This window comes from Aphis gossypii, chromosome 3, assembly GCF_020184175.1.
Source record: "Aphis gossypii isolate Hap1 chromosome 3, ASM2018417v2, whole genome shotgun sequence".
NCBI lineage: Eukaryota > Metazoa > Arthropoda > Insecta > Hemiptera > Aphididae > Aphis > Aphis gossypii.
In genome coordinates this window covers 43,793,242-43,815,323 of record NC_065532.1, presented here as the reverse complement: position 1 = coordinate 43,815,323, position 22,082 = coordinate 43,793,242, and the positions used below count along the sequence as shown (strand labels likewise).

The window sequence follows — 22,082 nt, the reverse complement described above, 5'->3', positions numbered from 1 at the left end:
AATACTAACTGGTTCACGATAAAAAAATCACCCTGTATTATGCATTAGTATAATTCATATGATATTGCATGAAACTTACAAAAATACAATTTATCATCTATATTATATTATATACAACAATTTTTAGAATGATATTTGTTTTTTAATCATACCGATTCGAATTTAATATTCATTGTTTCTCAGCGTTTCGGTGCACTTGATTTATGTTTATACATTATTTAATAAATTACAATATGTACAAAGAATGCAATTAAATTATAATATTATAATAAAATTCTTCATTAAAAGTTAACATTTGACAATAATAATTATGTCAATTACTAATCAAATAATTCTTTTAATATTTAAGTATTTTTATATTTTTAATTAATTGTTTGAGGAATATTTCTAGAAGTCTCTGATTAGAACGAATAAATAATAGATATTATAACAGAAATGTGATTATCCTCTACTTGACATTTAGACATATTTTCAGCGGATATCGTTTCAACCCTAGACGTAATTTATGTATGTATAAAAGATACCTACCCCGGCCGCAATTTACATAAAAAATTAACGGAATAAACGGCGTGTTGCAACTGTTTACATCTTACAAATGTAGCCCTGCAGGTATCAATTTTAGCGATTTAGGTCACCCTCCAAAATAACACCGTCTATAAAGGTTTATCAGCTGCAGCATAATCTGATAGGATTAAAAAACTATTTTTGCAGTATTTTTAGTAAAGAAAACTGCGCGAGTCTATTAGACTGGGTACACCAATCGTACTTCTTATAGCATTATTTTTAACATTGATTTTATGTAAATAACAGTATTATAGCTCACATATAGGTAGTAACTAAAACTACGTATATATATATATTATTAAAACTTTATACTATGTAGTGATAGAAATCAATAAATATGTACACTGTACCTACAGTGAATTTAGAAAGATATGGGTGGGAAAACTACATTAATCTTACGGTCTTAACTGTTTATTATTTTGTATTTTTTAGTAATCGAACATTCAAATAATTTCAAATATATTATTTAATACTTAAATTGAATAATTGAAATTCTTTGGATCGACAGAAACCTTTTATACATCTCCTTTAGTAAGTATAGTTTTGGTTAAAAGTATTATACATCCTGGGATCAGCTTTCACAATGGTCAGTGGGTTAGGGGGTTAGATCCTTATTTACACTAATATAATATCATTAACACTTTATTGTTTTTCACAGCTGTAAAATGTTCTCTTTTGCAAAATTATCTTAATACACTTACAACGATGAAGAAAAGAATTTTTACGACGATTTGGAAACTTTTATGTAGACGATGAAGGTTAGCAAAAATACAGTTTGAACAAATATAATGAATGTAGTAGGCGATAGTAGGTTACTAATTACAAATTTTAGTTTTCTGTGTATTTGTATTTGTATTTGTGGACCACATGTATGTGTATGACAAGAATTCACGTTTGTCGGACCTACAGGCTACAGTATATTTAATATTATTTTATATTTTCTACTTCATTTCAACCATATTCTTTTTATATGCGTGTTAACATCTGAGTGTCTTTTTTTCGTTATTTAGTCGATATACCTCCCTGCAGGCTGCAATGTCAATGTGTATTGTGTATAAATACTAGCATTAGGACCGGATGAAGAACGTTAACTATACGATGATCAGCCTTATATATGCCATGTATTTACATTAGGTTTAATGGTGAACAAAAAAATAAAACGCAAACAAATAACACATCCGACTACCTAGTATTATATTGTTAATATATTTTATAACGTTTTACCCATAATCTTTAAGGAAGTACATTATATATCATATTATTCAGTAAAAATTGTTGTTTAATCTCGCATGGGACCTTTATTAAGAATACGGATATTTTATAATATTTAGTTCTTAGTATAGACTCTAGATGTACTCTTATTCGAAAATACAACAGCAGTATAATAATACTACATAAAAATTAATACATGATGTATTGTAGTTTTTTATTGTTCATACAGATATACACGTTTGAATTTTTATTTTTTTTTAAATAGAAAAACATGTTCTTATGTCAAGTTAAAATCGGAATTAAATATAAAAATATTGGCGCGTGTGTGTATTTTCTTCGATATTTGTGGACGTGTTTCCCGAATAAATGCTTACTTCAGTTTCGAGATTTTTCAGCCTAGGATATAATTTCCAGTGATTGTTGAATAAGGCGGTTAATCTTTTAATGGCCTGAATACACCATCATTTGAGTCTTTTTATAATTATTGTATAAGCTAATCTGATGGAAAATCTCCTATTAAACTTTCAACTCTTAGGTACCTATATAGGTACAAACAATTTTATGAATTTTCAACTACAAATAAATTTGCAAATATTCATGATTTTGACGAATTGTTGTTCATATTTGAACTTGAAATATTAACCAAAAAAATCTTGCCAATGTATTCTTATAATTTTTTAATCACTTAAAGAATAACTTTTGAGAAACTTTGTATTGAATTTTCAAGTATTTTGATTTGACCAAAAAATTTTATCCACACTTAAAAAAAAAAATATTATCAGAAAAATCGAAAATTTCAGTTGTCTTTAAATAGCTCAAAAAAAGTCTAAGTACTTTGATAATAAGTCTTGTAAATAAAATTCCAATCTTAATAACTGGTGAAATTTTCAAGTATCTTCGACTTATACTTTTTGAATAATAACAAATATTTAAAATCATTTGAGGATAAATCGTTATCGTTAATAGGAGGTACTAAATATCGGCCATACTTATATTCATCGTTTAAATAACTACGACATCCTGGCTACATTTATTAGGTTATTAGGGAACAGCGTTTCCAAACGCGTGTGAATATCGATTATTATTTAATGTGTCTACTACTTAGCATCAATACATTCATTACATTTAATCATATAGCTTTTATTAAATAATATACATTACAATTTATTAACAGTACGATGATTGAAGTTTATTATTTGTGAGTACGCTATACCAGGGATCTCCAAACTACGGCCCTCAAACAAATTTTAAATTTAGGATAATAAATATACAAGATAATATATCTATCATTTAAAAATTAAAAATTGTATGTTTTAATGTGTCATAATGTATGTGTATAAACTTTTGGCCCGCTAAGAGATGATGATATTTTTTGTGGCCCTTGAATAAAAAAGTTTGGAGACCCCTGCACTATACGATTCGATCACTTGGGCATGTTAACGGATGTGCATTGTATGGTTGCGGCAGATGACCTTAATGTGTCTGCTAATAAGCATCAATAGATACATTCTTTATATTATTGATATTCTTAACGTGAACATTAATTGTCAATGACTATACGAGTCTAATATATCCACTATTAAATTAGATTTTATACTCGTTTTTATTTGAGTTGCTATATAACATGAGAAAATATAATTTCATAAATTATAACAGTTTTGACTTCATTTAAAACAGAGGTATCCAGTTCTACTCTAAACCAGATGTTTTTGGTACGCTATGTAAAATAATAACATTTGATAACAATATATGATTAGAAATACATATTAAGAGCTATATATTATAAAATATCCGTATCTTTAATAAAAGGTACTTGCGCTTTATTTTTTCGTTCACCGTTAAACCTAATGTAAATAGGTACATGTCACATATAAGGCTGCTCATCGTATTGTTAACGTTCTTCATCCGGTAATATTGCTAGTATTTATACACAATACACATTGACATTGCATCCTGCAGGGAGGTATATCGACCAAATTACAAAAAAAAAAAAAGACACGCAGAGTTTAACACACATTGTATCGTTTTAACCAGGATATGGTTGAAATGAAGTAGAAAATATAGTAATATACTGTAGCTTGTAGGTCGGAAAACGATAATTGTTGTCATACACAGACGTGGTAAGTACACAAAAAACTAAAATTTGTTAGATCATCAACATTATATTAAAATACCTAATACTATTATAAAATTATACAAAAGTAAAACACAAGTACCGACTACCGAGACAAATTGATATGTGTACAACAACAACAATAAATTATTTTCATCTAGCAAGTATTTAAATGTTTTCGTAGGAATTAGGAATTCGAATCTATTCAATTTAATTTATTTATTGTATAATGTACCTATAAATTTTAAGCCAAATTGTAGAATTATATCATTGGTGCAAACGGTTGCACGGATAGAACACAAACTACACAAATTCTCTCAAAAAATTCCTTATCAATAAGCAACAATTAAGCAAATCGATATAATATTTTAGATTCTGAACGGAGTGATGAATGTATTGATTTTACAATGATGTATGTTTTATTTTTGTGTCTGTGTACAGCATAACTAATCGAAATAATGCTTCAATTTTAAACTTCGGGGGTGGTTTCCGATGGAAAAGTGAATATCCTTGGTGCATTATAGAGGTAAAAAGCAAACATTTTCCAACAGTTTTCAGAAAAACAAAAAAAAAAATGACGGAAAAACGGGAATTTTTACGCAAAACTAGTTTTCGACCGAATCGATTTTTTTATATGGTTGTTATTTAAAAACTAATCACTGTAAATACTTGAAATTTTCACCAAATGTTTATGTTAGTGTTATCTATATACAGTTAAACAAAATTTTTTTGACTTTTTTTGAGTTATTTATAGACCACTGAAATTTTCGATTTTCATTCGTATTTTTTTTTGTAAGTGTCGGTAAAAAAATTTTGGATGACCAAAATAACTAGAAAATTTAATACAAGGTTCTTTTTGTAGCTAAAAAAAATTAAAAATCGTTAGTCACAATTTTTTTTTATAAGCGTTTATAGTTCAAATTTTTACGAAATCTGTCGAAAACGTGAATATTTGCAAGTAATTTTTAAGTTGAAAAATCATAAAATTTTTTGTGCTAATAACTAAGAATTTAAAATACAACACTAAGTTTTCTATAAGTTTTCCTTCAAGTATCTATAGAGGAAACTCGAAGCATCATTATAAGAAAAATTTTAAGTTAATTTGAAATTTAAATTTTTACGAAATCGCGTAACGATAACGATTTTATCCTCATACGATTTTAAATATTTGTTATTATTCAAAAAGTATAAGTCATAGATACTTGAAAATTTTACCAGTTATTTAGATTGGCATTTTCTTTACATGATTTAATTTTCAAAACATTTTGAGTTTTTTCGAGCTATTTATAGACAACTGAAATAAATTTTTTTTTGAGATGTCGATAAAATTTTTTGGCCTTATCAAAGTACTTAAAAATTTTAAACAAAGTTCCTCATATTTTATTCTTATAGTAATTAAAAAATTATTAGAATACATAGGCACAATTTTTTTTTATTAGAATTTGAAGTTCTAATTTTGACGAAAATTCGTCAAAATTATGAATATTTGAAAATTATTTTGTAGGTATAATTCATAAAAATGTTTGTATAGATAGCTAAGAGTTAAAAATTTAATACAAGATTTTTTATAAGTTTAGCTTACAATAATTATAAAAGAACTTACATTTTGGTGTATTCAGGCTATTAAAATATATATAAAAAAAATAATTATCAATAATGTTAGTATAGATCTTGTAAATTATCGATAGTATAAAAATCGAAACTATCAATTGTTAAAACTTGAGTGAAACACGGGAGCGCTCAGAGTAGAGTATCTAAACGTGCTGTGGGAGTTGCCTTTCTATTTAATCTTTTTTATGGGCTTAAAATCAATTATAATCATTAAATATAATCAATTACGTTTACAAATTATTTTGTGTACTAAAATTTAAAACGTAACCATTTCTAAAAATATATTAAATAAAATAATATATTATTCTATTTTATAAATAATAAAAAATAAATAATTATCCAAAATGTAAGTATCGATCTTGTAAATTATCGATAGTATAAAAATCGAAACTATCAATTGATAAAACTCGAGTCAAACACGGGGAGCGCTTGAGTAGTATATCTAATCTATCTGGGCTCACTAGTTTGCCATTTTGCCAATGTGTCATGGTATCGCCAACAGTACACTCTACAGTCTACAGAGTACAGACCAACTCAGTCTCGTTTTTGAGTCACGGCTTCGAGGTATCTATTGTGGAAGAGAATACAATCGTCACTGTTCATCTCGTGTTGTACATTCAGGTATGTCTGTTTTATTTATATAAATAATCAAATATTATTTTATTTAAATTGCATTCTAACGACCTTAAGGGTGGGTGAGAACTGACAAGTATGGGATAAGGCGTTTAGATTAGGAAGAAAAAGGATTTTTAAATTTTTTTCGAAAGTGATTCTCTGCATGCTTGGTGTATTCAAATTAATTAGCAGACTTGGGCTGTATAATAACTTGATTAATTATAAATAGTTATTAGGTTTTTTATTCTCTGTTATTATGAAGTATTATGCATTGCTTTACATGACAAATAAGTTAAAGTTAAGTTATCAATTTTATGTAGATTTTTGTGAATAAATTAGGTATAGTTAATTATTGTATAATAATGTTTACAGCAACCAATTTACGAACAAACTGATTTCTTAATTATATTATAATCATTTTTTTTGTATAAACAGTGTGTCCCGCTTTATATGTAGGTACCACTAAATATCTCAACTCGGTGGTCTTAGATTAAAAAAACGGTTTAATGTGATAGATAGGTAGTACCAAAGTGCACATTTAGGGAAAGTTTTTACTCCTTTATTCTCGCAACCGCAATCCAAATTAATTTTTTTTGAATAAGATATATATATTTTTTTTTGTATGTTTTATGTGAATTTTAATTAGTTAAGATAAATACTTAATGTTTTATTTGCTACATAAATATTTATTTAATATTTGTATTATTATTACAGCTTTAATATATTAAAACTATTATTTTTGTGTACTTAACTATTTAAAGAATTTAATAAAATCAATTCTAATCGAGAAAAAAAACCGTTTTAAACTATTTAAGCTGTAACAAGATTGTGCTAGACTTTCGATTGTTTAATTTAATTTATATTAAAATGCACAATTTTGAATTAATGATTTTACTGAATCGATTTCGGACCAGCCAAAGTCTCACATTTTTTTCATAGCAGAATAATATGTCTATTTAAAAACTAAATTAGTGTATAATCACTAAAATCGTACCATTTTGTACTATTTGACATGATTGTGCGTGTGTATATTGTTACGGTTTTTGGAAGCCGGGCGAAATGTGTAACACACTAGTGCACATATACTAATATTAATTTACTTTGCACACACTAAAAAGCCTTATGGTAGTAGACACATTTAAGTTTCCTTATAAAATTCCTTAGGATATAACCGACTAGACAACATAAAAAATGTTTGTTATACGGTTAAGAAAATGCAATAAATTAAATATATCTACATGCTGATTTGAAAAGTCATTTCAAAATTGAAATTTCTTTAGGATAATAATGTTATGTCTCTATCGACGTAAAATGAGATGACCGTCAGCGATATACTGCAATACATGCGGGAGTGTTACCTTTTTCAACCAAATACTACGCTATATTAATTTGTATACAAGTCATTTTATACATTAAATCGTGTTTAGCGGTAAAGATGTTTTTCTCCTTATATTCAACTGAAAAATCTTAGTAATTATATAATTTTATTTCATATCTAACCGTTTCTACATAATATTATATTATCGGTTTTCCTACTTGACCGTGCAGATAGTTATTGAGATTACTTTGCGACACCGGTCGTGTGTAATGATCTCTCTTCGAGGACTGTCGTTTTCAGATAATTATATATATATATATAATATACATATGTATTATACATATCTTTACCAAGGCAACAATTTATAATCTTCGACTGAAAAGGTTTATACTTCTAAAGATAATTATATATATGTATATATTTTTTCTGACTATATATTTTAATGTCCTAGAATATATATATATATACCGGATGCTACTTAAATCAAGATTAAAAGTGACATCTTTTTAAAAAACAATATTGTCCAGTGCCCGAAAACTATTACAAGGGTATATAATAATAATAATAATAATAATAATAATCACAACTCTGCAGTATGGGCTATAACAGTCGTTAAATCCTCACACACAATGAAAACACATACTCGTATTATGCCGATGTATATAAAAGACTACCAACATATGGTGTCACACGAACAACGAAAAAGAAAACTATATCAGTATTATCGTGTTGGGGTCCAAACAGCGATTTCTCTTTGGAGTCTTCTACGGAATATTTTGTTCACAGCATGATCACACCCATGTATTTCATTGTATTTTCTCTGCCTATTGTGCTCGCAGCTGCAATATTCTACCGCTATCGTCTCCGATAAATGACGTTTACCGATTAAGCATTTTAAATTTCAAATATTTGAATACGTCTTGCCTATACGTAATATGTATATATATAAATTAATAAATTATATATAATATAATATAAACATAGTGTATACATTTATTGTTTCACTAAATTGGTAACCTTTATCATTTATTTTTCCAAAAAAATGTTTATTATTCGACAATTACTGAAACCTATAGTGATTAAACATAATTCCATGATCTATTATCTATAAAAATTCATCTTCGTTAATAATTGTCTTTTTAAAACTATTAGTAAATTTTTTTAAAAAACTTTGTCAGTTTAAGTTCAAGACATTAAATATGAACTAGTTTTATATTATATATAAACTTAAAACTAGTTCTTATAATAAACAAGTATAGGTACCGTTTTTGTTCACTTTACCGCTGAATCAATAAAACATTGGTTGTGACTCCAAAACAAAATAAAATTCAAATTGTAGCATGATTGTAATTCAAAATTTTAAGAATGATCTATCATACTTATAATGGGTTTCCAGTTTTTCAGAACAATCACTAAACATCATACATTGAATCAATAGTCACCTAATATGCATTTAAACATGATTGAGTGGCCCTAACTTAACCAAGTCCATTAAATTTTATTGAACCATTAATTTTATCAATTTTTTTGTGTAACACGTCAATAGAGGTAATACTATAGTTTATGAAAATTAACAATTTCTTATATGTATACTGAAAAAATGAAAAAACTCATTTAGTTCGTAAGTACTATAATAATTATAAATTTTATAATAAAAACACACTGCTAACACAAATATGTGTATGTACTTGGAAGTATTATTTATTACTGTTATGAAAAACAATTTGGAGAGGAAAATAAAGGTCATTTAGTCATATAGGTATTATGTAAATTGCAGCCAGTGTAATTTTAAAACATATGTGAATTGCCTCCCAGGTAAATTTGAAATGGACGTAAATTACGGAACATGGATATATTTGATTTCCTAAAGGCTGTTCAATTACAAGATAAGTATTAATATCATATTTAATATTGTTCAATGCTATGTGTTTTACAGTTAAAACGTGTAAGTATTTTATGAAATTTTATAATAATTTGTATAGAAAATTTAAAGATCGCAATTATTTACGAATTTCTGGACCAATTATAAATCGACAAAAACTTAACAAAAATTTAAAAAGAAAAACCATAGACGTAATTTACGTATGTATAAAATATACCTACCCGGGCCGCAATTTACATAAAAAATTAACGGAATAAACGGCGTGTTGCTACTGTTTACAATGCTTCACATCTTACAAATGTTGCGCTGTAGGTATCAAGTTTAGCGATTTAGGGCACCCTCCAAAATAACACAATCAATATAGGTTTACGAGCAACAACATAATTTGATAGGATTAGTTAAGTGTTTTTGCAGTATTATTAGTAAGTATATTGTATAGTATTTGAAGGAAATAAGTAATATTATACTTAATGATTTTAATATATTATTTAGTGTACTTTCTTCTTAGGTACTGCAATTTAGTTGACATTCGTTGTTATTATTTATATTTTTTAATTTACCGTGACAGAAAACTATGCGGGTCTATCAGACTAGGTACACCAATCGTAGTTCTTGTATCATTATTTTTAATATTGATTTTATATTAATAACAGTATTATAGCTCACATATAATATCATTAACACTTTATTGTTTTTCACAGCTGTAAAATGTTCTCTTTGGCAAAGTTATCTTACTACACTTGCAACGATGAAGAAAAGGATTTTTACGACGATTTGGAAACTTTGAAAATTGATATACAACCCTGTTGTATCGATATTATGAATTACCAGAAAAAAAAGTCAAAATTAAATATTGTAGATAATGATATCGAAGTTAAATATATGGAAGATGAAGGTAAGCAAGATTATAGTTTGAACGAATATAAAGAGTGTAATAAACTCGAATATTATTACTGTATTTACTTTTATTCATAAAACCCAACCATTGTTACATATTTTCCGTTTAACCGTATTAAATACTACTCTAATGGCTAATTGATCACCTTTTTCCTATAATCCAACCCTGCACATTCGCACATGATCAATCGTTGTGGTAAATATTGATAATGCTCCTGAAGGGAACGAGAATTTTCATTTCACAAGTATTTTTTTTCAAATAGTAGTCCCAGGACTTTGGAAGGCTATCATAAATATTTTATTTGATATGTTTGGTATAATACCTCAATATTTTTCACGGACTTGTTCTAATTTTTAATTAAGTCCTGCTGAAATATTTATCTACGCAATAATCTCCTTGAAAGGATTCTAACACTGCAATAAATGAGTCAACACTTTATTTACTTTTAAATATGCATTTGTATTATGAGTTATCCAGTTATATAATAGTATGTTAAATTTTAGATTACCCGATGAGCGAAAAGGCCGCTGCAAGTGGTCATTTAATATGTTTAGCGTTCACTGAAGTTTGCGGGTTCCCGTGGACACGATCCGTACGCGCAAATGCTGCTAAAAATGAAATTGAATACAATCGCTTTCGTTCATTTGATGAGGTCGTGTGCCAGGTAGCGGCCCTTAATGGCCAACTGGAGTGTCTAGTATACCTCCACAACAATGGGTGTCTATGGGACGATAACACGTGTAAAGCCGCCGCAGAAGGTGGGCATATTGATTTGTTGCGGTATGCGCATGAAAACGGTTGCCCGTGGAACGAGACCACGTGTGAGGCAGCTGCAAAACGTGGGCACATGGACATGCTGCGGTATGCCCATGAACACGGTTGTCCATGGGACGTGAGAACGAGTATCGCGGCCGCAACCTACGGGCACGTGGATGTCTTGCGGTATGCCCATGAAAACGGTTGTCCATGGAACGTGGACACGTGTAACGCAGCCGCAGGCTTCGGGCACATGGATGTCTTACGGTATGCGCATGAACACGGATGCCCGTGGAATGAAATCACGTGTACCATGGCCGCAAGCTCCGGGCACGTGGATGTTTTGCGGTATGCGCATGAAAACGGTTGTCCATGGAACGAGAACACGTGTGAGGCAGCTGCAAAACGTGGGCACATGGACATGCTGCGGTATGCCCATGAACACGGTTGTCCATGGGACGTGAGAACGAGTATCGCGGCCGCAACCTACGGGCACGTGGATGTCTTGCGGTATGCCCATGAAAACGGTTGTCCGTGGAACGAGGTTACGAGTATCGCGGCCGCAAAATACGGGCACGTGGATGTTTTGCGGTATGCGCATGAAAACGGTTGTCCATGGAACGAGAACACGTGTATGGCAGCCGCAAAACGTGGGCACATGGACATGCTGCGGTATGCCCATGAACACGGTTGTCCATGGGACGTGAGAACGAGTATCGCGGCCGCAAGCTACGGGCACCTGGATGTCTTGCGGTATGCCCATGAAAACGGTTGTCCATGGAACGAGGACACGTGTATGGTGGCCGTAGTCTACGGACACATGGATGTCTTGCGGTATGCGCATGAAAACGGTTGTCCATGGAACGAGATCACGTGTAAGGCAGCCGCAAAACGTGGGCACATGGACATGCTGCGGTATGCCCATGAACACGGTTGTCCATGGGACGTGAGAACGAGTATCGCGGCCGCAAGCTACGGGCACCTGGATGTCTTGCGGTATGCCCATGAAAACGGTTGTCCATGGAACGAGGACACGTGTATGGTGGCCGCATTCTCCGGACACATGGATGTCCTGCGGTATGCGCATGAAAACGGTTGTCCATGGAACGAGGACACGTGTATGTGGGCCGCAGGCTGTGGGCATATTGATGTGCTGCGGTATGCCCATGAACACGGCTGCCCGTGGGACAAACGTACGTGTGATCTGGCCAGGAGAAACGGAAAAGGCTCATGTCTACAATATGCGCTGGAAAATGGGTGTTCAGAGATTGATGTATCCCCGCAAGAATATCAAGAATTGCAAGAATGTGCACCATCATAGATTATATTTTATTATAACTTTTAATTATCGCTGGTAACCGATTAAACGAGCTAAAATAAGTTGTATTTTGTAAATTGTAATTTTTATTTGTAAAAGAGTTAGGTGGGGGATTGTCTCACCAATTCCCATTTTCTGATGTATTCATTTGTTTTTATCAAATAAACTATGGCGACCGGGAGGAAGTAATGCGAAAGCGGTTTCCTACCGGTTGTCGGTTCCAACCAGAAAAAAAAAGTACAATACCTTACAATTTATTTATTTATTTTTTCAATTATTATTATCGAAACGACCGTTTGGGTCTTTATTGAAGTCTTTTTCGTTTTGGGGTAGAGCGCAGTATGTAATACTTGAATCCCCTTCTCTTAGGAAGAGAATATTCATTTGTGTGGATTTCACTCCCAGTTGAGTGGGTCCGATGGGGGGAAGAGTAGGCAACCAGAACGACAGCTGGGAAGAGAGACTACCGAAAATTATGCAGAATATTTTTTGCACTGAGCCGGGTTCGAACTGGTTACTGCGCGCGTCGTGGCCAACTTGTGTGACCACTGCACCACACAGCCCCTTATAATTTTATATGAAACAAATGTTATGCACAGGGGTTTCTAATAATTTATTTATTAGGTATTCTTAGCAGTTTTGCTGGACAATTGGTTTTCGGAAAATTGTTGACATAAACGTTCTGCGGTGTTTGAATGATCACGGCATTTTGATCTTCGAAAATCACATAATTGACTTCGCACCATTAAAATGTGGATTACGAAGTTTTCTAAAATTACGTTTTGATTATTATGAAATTAAACTCTACATTTGCAAACTATAACTGTAGTGATATATACATTTTTATTTATCATTATTTAAATTTAAGAATATTAAACAAATATATCATCCGGTACAGCTACACAAACAATAATTAACAAAAGATATTTATTGTTAATTAGGTTATATTAAGATTTAAGATAAAGAAGATAAAAAAAATAAATGGAATATTATTTATTCAACTACACAAATATTAATTAACATAAGGTAACTATTATTGATAAAATTATTTTTAGAGTTAAGAAAATTATTAATCTTTGAAGCTGTATAAAAACAAATTATTATAATAATAGTACATATAACATGCCAATATACAAATGATTAATGCCGCCATCTGTAAATTTAAGTACAAAGGTAACATACTAACATTTATAAAATATACTAGGTATGACAATCAACAGGACGCTTAGTTACTCACCTAACACATTCTTAGTAAATGTTCAAAACTACTGTTCATTTTTATAAATGTAAAAAATGTAATTTTCTGTTAACTCTATCTTTCGATTTGTCTATTATAATATTTCAATAAAACTTTTTCTCTTCTAACTATTTAATATCCACTACAACAATTATGATAGGTACATCTGATGATCATGTTCGAAAGGTAAGTAAAAAATATACATAATAAATAACTTTAGTACTCGACACGAAAACGTGTGGATGACCGCAGCGTGACAGCGGTTCTATATACACTTGAGCAGTTTAGAAACTACCAACGCTAAAAGGCCACTGGGCCTGCAGTGATCATCCGCACGTTTTCATGTTGCGTACTATACTATACATTACCATTTCTTGGAGGAAAGACTCGTACCCATCCCCTATTTTATATCTCATAAAGTGATGAGTTAAAGATACATTATTGAAGAAACAAATATTTAAATACAATTCCATACTTTATATTTATATTTTATTTTTAAGTCATTATAAATTGGTAGAAGTTCAATGTTTGTAAATTGAGAATTTTCTTTTTTCCTTTAAGATTGAAATATATATAAAATTCTAAAATTTTTCAAGAGACTGCAGCCAATAAAATAATAATAATAATAATAAATTTGAAATACAAAAATATAAAAATTTTATCATTGAAAATAAATAAATTTAATTTCATAACTTGCTAATAAACAAGTTGAGTATAAAAAAAAACTGATAATAAAGATCATAAGTGCCATTGGACTTAGTAAAACAAATTGTTAGTATACAATTTGTACAAAAAATTTATATTTACAAATAAATTGATATGATTACGCGAAAATTACATTTTCAATTTCGTTTTCTTTCGTGGTGCAAATTACCTACCAAAATTAACTTATATATGTGGCTCAAAATACATGTAATATTTTTTTATTTTGGTGCAAATTACATACGTACTTACATGTACCAATTCGTGGCGTAAAATACAAGTAATAAAATGAGCAAAGAATACCGTCTCCCGATATGAGAACTTCAAATGTTACCGTTATTGCTATTTCGTTGTGCGGTGTGTACCTTTAATAATATATAAAATAAGGTAAAAGATAACACCTACCTATCTTATCTGTAATGGTCTCACGAACATAATTTGAATACACACCATAATGAATGGGTATAACCATGTTCAATAATTGTATTGTAGAAGAAAAAGTAGCAACGATTTGTTGTGGATCACATATTATAGGTCTGTACAGTACACACTTAATACACGATAGGTAGTAGGCGATAGTAGGTTAAAAATTACAAGGTTACAGATTATAAATTTTGGTTTTTTGTGTAATTGTATTTGTGGACCACGGGTGTGTATGATAAGAATTAATGTTTGTCGGAACTACAGGCTACTGTATATTATAGATATATAGTTGACGCACACTTATGACTTAACAGGAAATCATCTATATATAATTGACGCAGAGCGTGGGAAGGCGAATTTTGCACGTGCCACTGACCAGCAGGGATCTGCAGGTACCGCGGGAGTCCCTGGATGATATATAAATGCCCAGAATAGGCACATTTCAGACTTGATTCACCAGAATTAGAGCGAGCACCTTTACGTCACCCAGTTCAATAATTGTACCTTTTGGACCTAGAAAATACCTTTTTGGAATATTTTTTAGAGTTTAATTTATTTAATTATTTGAACATAGAATATTTTCGTAAAAATAAAATACTTAAAAAAATATTTCATCAGTCTTTATTTTATTAGCTAATCTACTTTATACTACATCTCTACCGTTGCTCATACGTGGCACGCTACAGGTACAAAAATTAAAATTAAATATATAATTGATTATTTTATGTAATTATAATTATATAATATGATCATTGATCACCATCAAATAACAATAATTTTAAATTAATAACTTATTGTATACTTTCGACGATATTATGTTTCAGATCGCTCGTACGTTTCACAATTATTTGACTGTTGTATTTTGTTTCATAAATATTTATTATGAGTGACTCATTGTCAATGATTGATAATGAAAATAATATACGATCTCGTTATATTCTTATTTGTATTTTTTTACTATTTTTTATTGCTTAATAATAATATAACCATTTTTACCGATGGGCATAAAATGGGTTATTTCGTTATGTTACATGCGTGAATAATATTTTATTTTATAAAAAAAAATTAAGACATCGGAAGTATAATCAAATAAAATCAGATGTTATTAAAAAGTCTGAAATTTTATTTATTTTTGCTATTGATACTAATGTTCTTAAAAATAATAAAAGATAATCATGATGCTACTGATTTAAAAACAGATCTAAACAACTTACACAGTTGGAGTAAAAGTAATGATACGTTTTTAAATATAAAAAAATGTAAGGTTATGCGTTTTAATTTAATCAAGAACCCAATTATTTTTTTACAATAATATTAACAATATTTTAAATAATGTAAGTTTTATTCCGCTTAAAATCAGACGATTACAGCTAGTCTCAAAATAGAAATAAACTGATTTCTAGCTTGAATGATTGTCCTGATTTACTATATTTGATCAGCTTTAAAATTCATTCCTTTAATACCAGAAATTCTGAACTTTTTTATTCTGTTCATTCTGACAAAAATTATATAATAAAATTGTCCTGCTAATCAGTTGATGTTTGTTGGTTATAGTTTAACTTTTAATTTTCACTAGTTAAGTTTATTTTTATATTGTCGGACCCATGTTTCTTTTATGATATTTTGAATCTTAAATGAATAGTTTCGTTATTATTATTTATATTAATTTGTATTTTGTATATTTCTCAATGTATACCGTACACAATTTATATTTAATTGTAATCTCTGTTATTGGCACTTATTGCTGTATTTAACCATTTGTTTAATGACTCTTTCCGTTTAATTATTATAAATAAATAAATAAATAAATAAATTATTATCTAACTTTGCGGGGGGGGGGTTAGGTTAGGTAAGGTTAGATACCTAACCTAACTTTCATGGGGCCTTGATAACATGATATAAAATTTTTAATATTTAAAATTACACGATTTTTATGCTTTAGTGTTCAGTATTTTCCGTCATTTATAATTATTATATAATTGGTACGTTGACTTTTATCTCTATTACGCCCCATTCCTAAAACCTAAAACAATGAATTATATTAAAAGAAATAGCTGTAGTATTTATCTATTGGATGACTGTTTTGGGAGGTGCCTATATATTTTAAGGTTAGGTTAGAATATGAAACATGCGCATAATTTGTGTCTACGTCTACTATTATTATGCCAGGTAGCGCCAGTGTGGCCAGACGTAACGGAATAATTTGTGTTGAATTGATAATTTTTTGTCTATTATAGTCAATTTGCCGTAAGTTGACCCACTCGCTCGATGAAAATCGGTCACGGCCGCGCACGCCACCGCGTCTTCGGAGCGCTAGTAGTGTCGTCCCCACCGCTCCTATTGACTACTGCACCGAACATTGTCGATTTCCGAACACCACCAACCAATCACAGACCGCCAATCTCCGACCGGGGGGTCTGAACGTTCTGGCGGCTCAGTATGCATGCGCGGAAGTGGGTCAACTTATGGCGAATAGACTATACTTATTTGTATTTGTATTTGTATTTACTATTTATCTGTTATTTAAACTATATATATTTTAATAATGACGTGTTTTTTACTAGTAAGAAAGTGAGAATACCGTCGATTACAAAAACTTAAGTATGTAAAAAATTATTCAATGTAAAAATTCATATTTAACTTATCCATAACAGTATTCTTCTTATAAATAAAGTTCATTATTTGATGTTTTCAGTTCAAATGATGTCTTATTGTTAACAAATTTTAGTTAAATATTTAATATAGGTTAGTTTATTTAAAAGTAAAAAAAAACATAAAGTAAAACAAGTATTATTTGTAACATTAATTTAAAACTTATTTTTTTTTTTATATGGATAATAACAATCGTGTGATCTAACATTTTATGGTATTTAGAATATTATAATAATATTTTCGATTATGATAAAAATAATATAATAAATACCCCAGTTTTAAAAGTAATGGTTTACTGTTGGAACATACAACTTATGTACTTATAGTAGTTTTCAGTTGGTTTACAGAAGTTAATCAATCGTTGCTGGTGCTGTGAAATATATATTTTGAAAAACATATGATCAAAAGTTAATTATCTTAAATAAAATTACAATAAATAATTAACTAGATTCTGCCATTTATTGTGGTACTTACAACTGTACTAGGTTACTAGTTAATTTCAGTACCTACCTATTGTTTCAATTGTACCACTTTCACCACTTATATCACTTGTACCACTTTCACCACTTGTATCACTTGTACTATTAGCACCACTTGTATCGGATGCATTGATTTGTAGTTTATTTTCCTCAATTTTTTTAGCGCACCATTTGCCTGAACCTTTAGTATAATAATCATTATCTACAAACAAAAATAAAAGTTACTATTAAATTTAATGGTCTCATTATTTGCGTTAAGTTAACACATAAAATAATTTATAAAAATGTAGCTGTTTATTAGGTGTTTTTTTATGAATAAATCAAATCAAACCCGCAATAGCAAGGTCGTGGAAATAAAATAATTTAATGGTTCGAGAGAAATATTCAGAAAATAGCCACCACGAACATACGTAATTAACGTCTTGACAAATTGTGTTTTCAGATGGGACTATTGCAGGATCTATTTATTTACTTCGATACTCACTGTGAATTAAAGGTATATTTAATGTGTGCTATATATGATAATTTAACTAAATCTATAATGTTTTACAAGGATTGTATAAGATTCCATATTATTTATTAAGAATTTATGTTCTTCATTAAAATAGAGTATGAAACAATTAAGAAATACATTTAATTTGTGTCAATAATTGCTTTTTAAATAAAAAAAAGCGAGCAAGTGAGTACCGCTCTGCTGTACATTAGGTGCCGTATGGATCATTATTATATATTATAGGAGTGTTAAATTTGAATCCAATGATAGTTATCATTGTATACGAAAAAGGATTCTGAACGAAGATGATTTGTCAGCCTAGGATATAATTTCTAGTGGTTGGTGAAAAAGGTGGTTTATGTTTTAATGGCCTGAATACAACAAAATTTAAGTTCTTTTATAATAATTGTAAGCTAAACTTATGAAAAACCTTGTATTAAATTTTCAACTCTTAGATACTTATACAAAACATTTTATGAAATATACCTACAAAATAATTTGCAAGTATTCATAGTTTTGACGAATTTTTGTCAATATTTGAACTTCAAATGCCAATTAAAAAAAATTGTGCCTATGTATTCTTATAATTTTTTAATCACTATAATAATAACTTATGAGGAACTTTGCATTAAATTTCCAAGTATTTTGATAGGGCCAAAATAATTTTATCGACACATAAAAAAACAATTTTCAGAAAAATTGAAAATTTCAGTTGTCTATAAATAGCTCAAAAAAAGTCAAAATATTTTGAAAATTAAATCACGTAAAGAAAACGCGAATCTTAATAACTGGTAAAATTTTAAAGTATCTACGACTTATACTTTTTGAATAATAACAAATATTTAAAATCGTTTAAGGATAAATCGTTATCGTTACGCTATTTCGTTAAAATTTAAAATTCAAACGCACTTAAAATTTTTCCTATAATGATGCTTTGAGTTTTCCCTATAGATACTTGAAGGTAAACTTATGGAAAACTTAGTGTTGTATTTTTAATCTTTAGTTATAAACACAAACAATTTTATGATTTTTAACTTAAATAATTTGCAAATATTCATGCTTTTGACGAATTTTTGTCAATATTTGAACTTTAAATGCTAATAAAAAAAAATTGTGCCTATGTATTCTTATAATTTTTTAATCACTTTAAGAATAAAATAATATGAGGAACTTTGTATAAAATTTTCAAGTATTTTGATAGGGCCAAAAAAATTTTATCGACCCTTCAAAAAAAAATTTTCAGAAAAATTGAAAATTTCAGTTGTCTATAAATAACTCAAAAAAACTCAAAATATTTTTAAAATTAAATCAAGTAAATAAAATGCCAATCTAAATAACTGGTAAAATTTTAAAGTATCTACGACTTATACTTTTTGAATAATAACAAATATCAAAAATCGTTTGAGGCTAAACTGTTATTTAACGCGGTTTTGTAAAAATTTAAATTTCAAACACTCATAAAAATTTTTTGTCTGAACCCGGTAGAGTTTTTTTTACAGATATTTGAAGAAAAATGTATGGAGAACCTTGTACCAAATTTTCAAAACTTAGTTATAAAAGAAAAAAATTTTATGATTTTTCAACTTCACAATTACTTGCAAATTTTCGCGTTTTCGACAGATTTCGTAAAAATTTGAACTAAAAACGCTTATAAAAAAAAATTGTGACTAACGATTTTTAATTTTTTTTAGCTACATTAAAAACAACTCATAAGGAACCTTGTATTAAATTTTCAAAACTTTTTGGTCATCCAAAAATTTTTTATCAACACTTTTAAAAAAATTTCTCAAAAAAATCGAAAATTTCAGTGGTCTATAAATAACTCAAAAAAAGTCAAAATTTTTTGAAAATTTAATTATATACGGATACCACTGACATTAACATTTGGTGAAAATTTCAATTATTTTCAGTGATTAGTTTTTGAATTACAACCATAAAAAAAAATCGATTTGGTCGAAAACTGGTTTTGCGTAAAAATTGCCGTTTTTCCGTCATTTTTTTTTTGTTTTTCTCGATTTGTTTGAAAACTTTTTACCTCTATAATGCACCAAGGATATTCACTTTTACATCGGAAACCACCCCCATTGTTTGAAATTGGAGCATTATTTCGACTAGTTATGCTGTACACAGACACAAAAACAAAACAAAAAAAAAAACACACACCATTGTAAAATCAATACATTCATCACTTCGTTCAGAATCTAAAAAATGCATGAATTTAAGTATGTAGGTGGTTCCAGGTATGAAATTGTACTTTGTTGGGTTACAATTTGTAGGGATTAAAAGCGTAAAGCATTTTTACCTATTAGTATCAATTTTTTAAAATAATAATAATAAAAAAAAGCGGTGATAACTTACACAAAAAGTTTTTTTGGGTACTCAAGGACCCCCACTCACCGAAAAAAGGTGGAATTGTCAGCTCTTGGCGTTAGAGTTTAGGGGCCACTGGATATAATGATTTTGTGCTGGTACTTCTGACACAGCAGTAAAACATATTTTAAATCAATCTTATGATAATTTTACTTGTGCTTGTGTAAATTTATTTTGTCTTTATTAAATATTAATGAAATGTACCCTCAGTAAAAAAATAGAAAAATCGATTGCCCTTTTACAAGACATAAATGATCCCACTTATCAATTATTATTTTATATTTTTGTAGCTTGTTCTAAGTCTTGAAAAGATGTTAAAAAGAAATATTTGTGTCCCCAACTCAATATGATTTTTATTGATTTGATGTCCGCAGCTTAACATTTTGATTACGAAATCGTGTGCACAATTGTTGTGTTATAGTTTTTGTCGAAACAGTTCATCCGCTACTATTATGTAGCCTTCAAGTCAACTGATTCTCAACTCTAGGAAATTTTCATTAATTCGGTTATATAAGTAACTAAAAGTACATACTTTTGTTCCTTTCGCGTTCAATTATGGATTTTTCTTGATCAAAGTATATCTTTGCCATCTCTAAAAAAATATTTACAATTTTATTAGGTAGTAGGTATTTTTAGTATTTTCTTTTTTTAGTAAAACTTATCTATTAGTATTTATTATTTTTTTGTTAAGGACAATTTGTATTTTTTTTATAATTAATAAATAATAAATACATATTTATGAATTTGAATAAATAATTGTTTATAGAATTAAATACACACATGTAAATAATGAGTATTGGTTTATTAATTTAATTACGTAAAAAAATTATAAAATTATCAATTTTATGCTTGGTTAAAAAAATGGTGAATTAAAAGAAGTTGAGTAAATGAGTTGAATAATGAGTAAACCGCTCTGCTGCTTAGTAGATAGCAAATGAGTACCTGAATTGGATGTGTTTTGAATTCAATGATATATAATTGTATACGAAAGAAGATTTTGAGCGTAGACGATCATCAGCTTATCGTAATAATTAATAAGTATATTATATATTTCATCATATTATATTTTCATATTGATGTTGCTATTAAATTAATTAATTTTACTATTAATATTATTAAATTTTTTTCAAAAACATTGTATTTATTATATTATTAGTAGTATTTAATTGTTATGATAATATAAAATATATATTTCCCATACTTATTACATAAGTGTTATAAACTTTTGAGTCAATACCACTTTACCATAAAATAAGTAAAGTAGTAATCAATAAAGAAATTATTTTTGTTGAAAACCGAATCAACGATAAAATCCCTGGTTTACTAAGAAAAGTGTTGTGAATTTTTACTCTTGACTCAACCTACTTGATCCGATTTATTACCAGAAACCACTTCTAAAATAGAAAACATTTCTAGTACCCCACACATTTTCATTACAA

The 22,082-nt window shown here is 29.0% G+C and overlaps 2 protein-coding genes across 2 annotated transcripts in view; one reads left to right on the top strand and one right to left on the bottom strand.

Annotated features, from left to right (window-relative positions):
* LOC126551160 (uncharacterized) overlaps positions 1-12,467 on the top strand; it is a 33,238-nt gene extending 20,771 nt beyond the window's left edge. The window contains exons 2-3 of the mRNA XM_050203939.1: positions 10,017-10,210; positions 10,717-12,467. Coding sequence (XP_050059896.1) covers positions 10,024-10,210; positions 10,717-12,290 — 1,761 coding nt within the window. The 5' untranslated portion in view covers positions 10,017-10,023 and the 3' untranslated portion in view covers positions 12,291-12,467. The remainder of the gene's footprint in view (positions 1-10,016; positions 10,211-10,716) is intronic.
* LOC126551093 (uncharacterized) overlaps positions 1-22,082 on the bottom strand; it is a 79,272-nt gene that overhangs the window by 49,617 nt on the left and 7,573 nt on the right. The window contains exon 10 of the mRNA XM_050203860.1: positions 21,176-21,235. Coding sequence (XP_050059817.1) covers positions 21,176-21,235 — 60 coding nt within the window. The remainder of the gene's footprint in view (positions 1-21,175; positions 21,236-22,082) is intronic.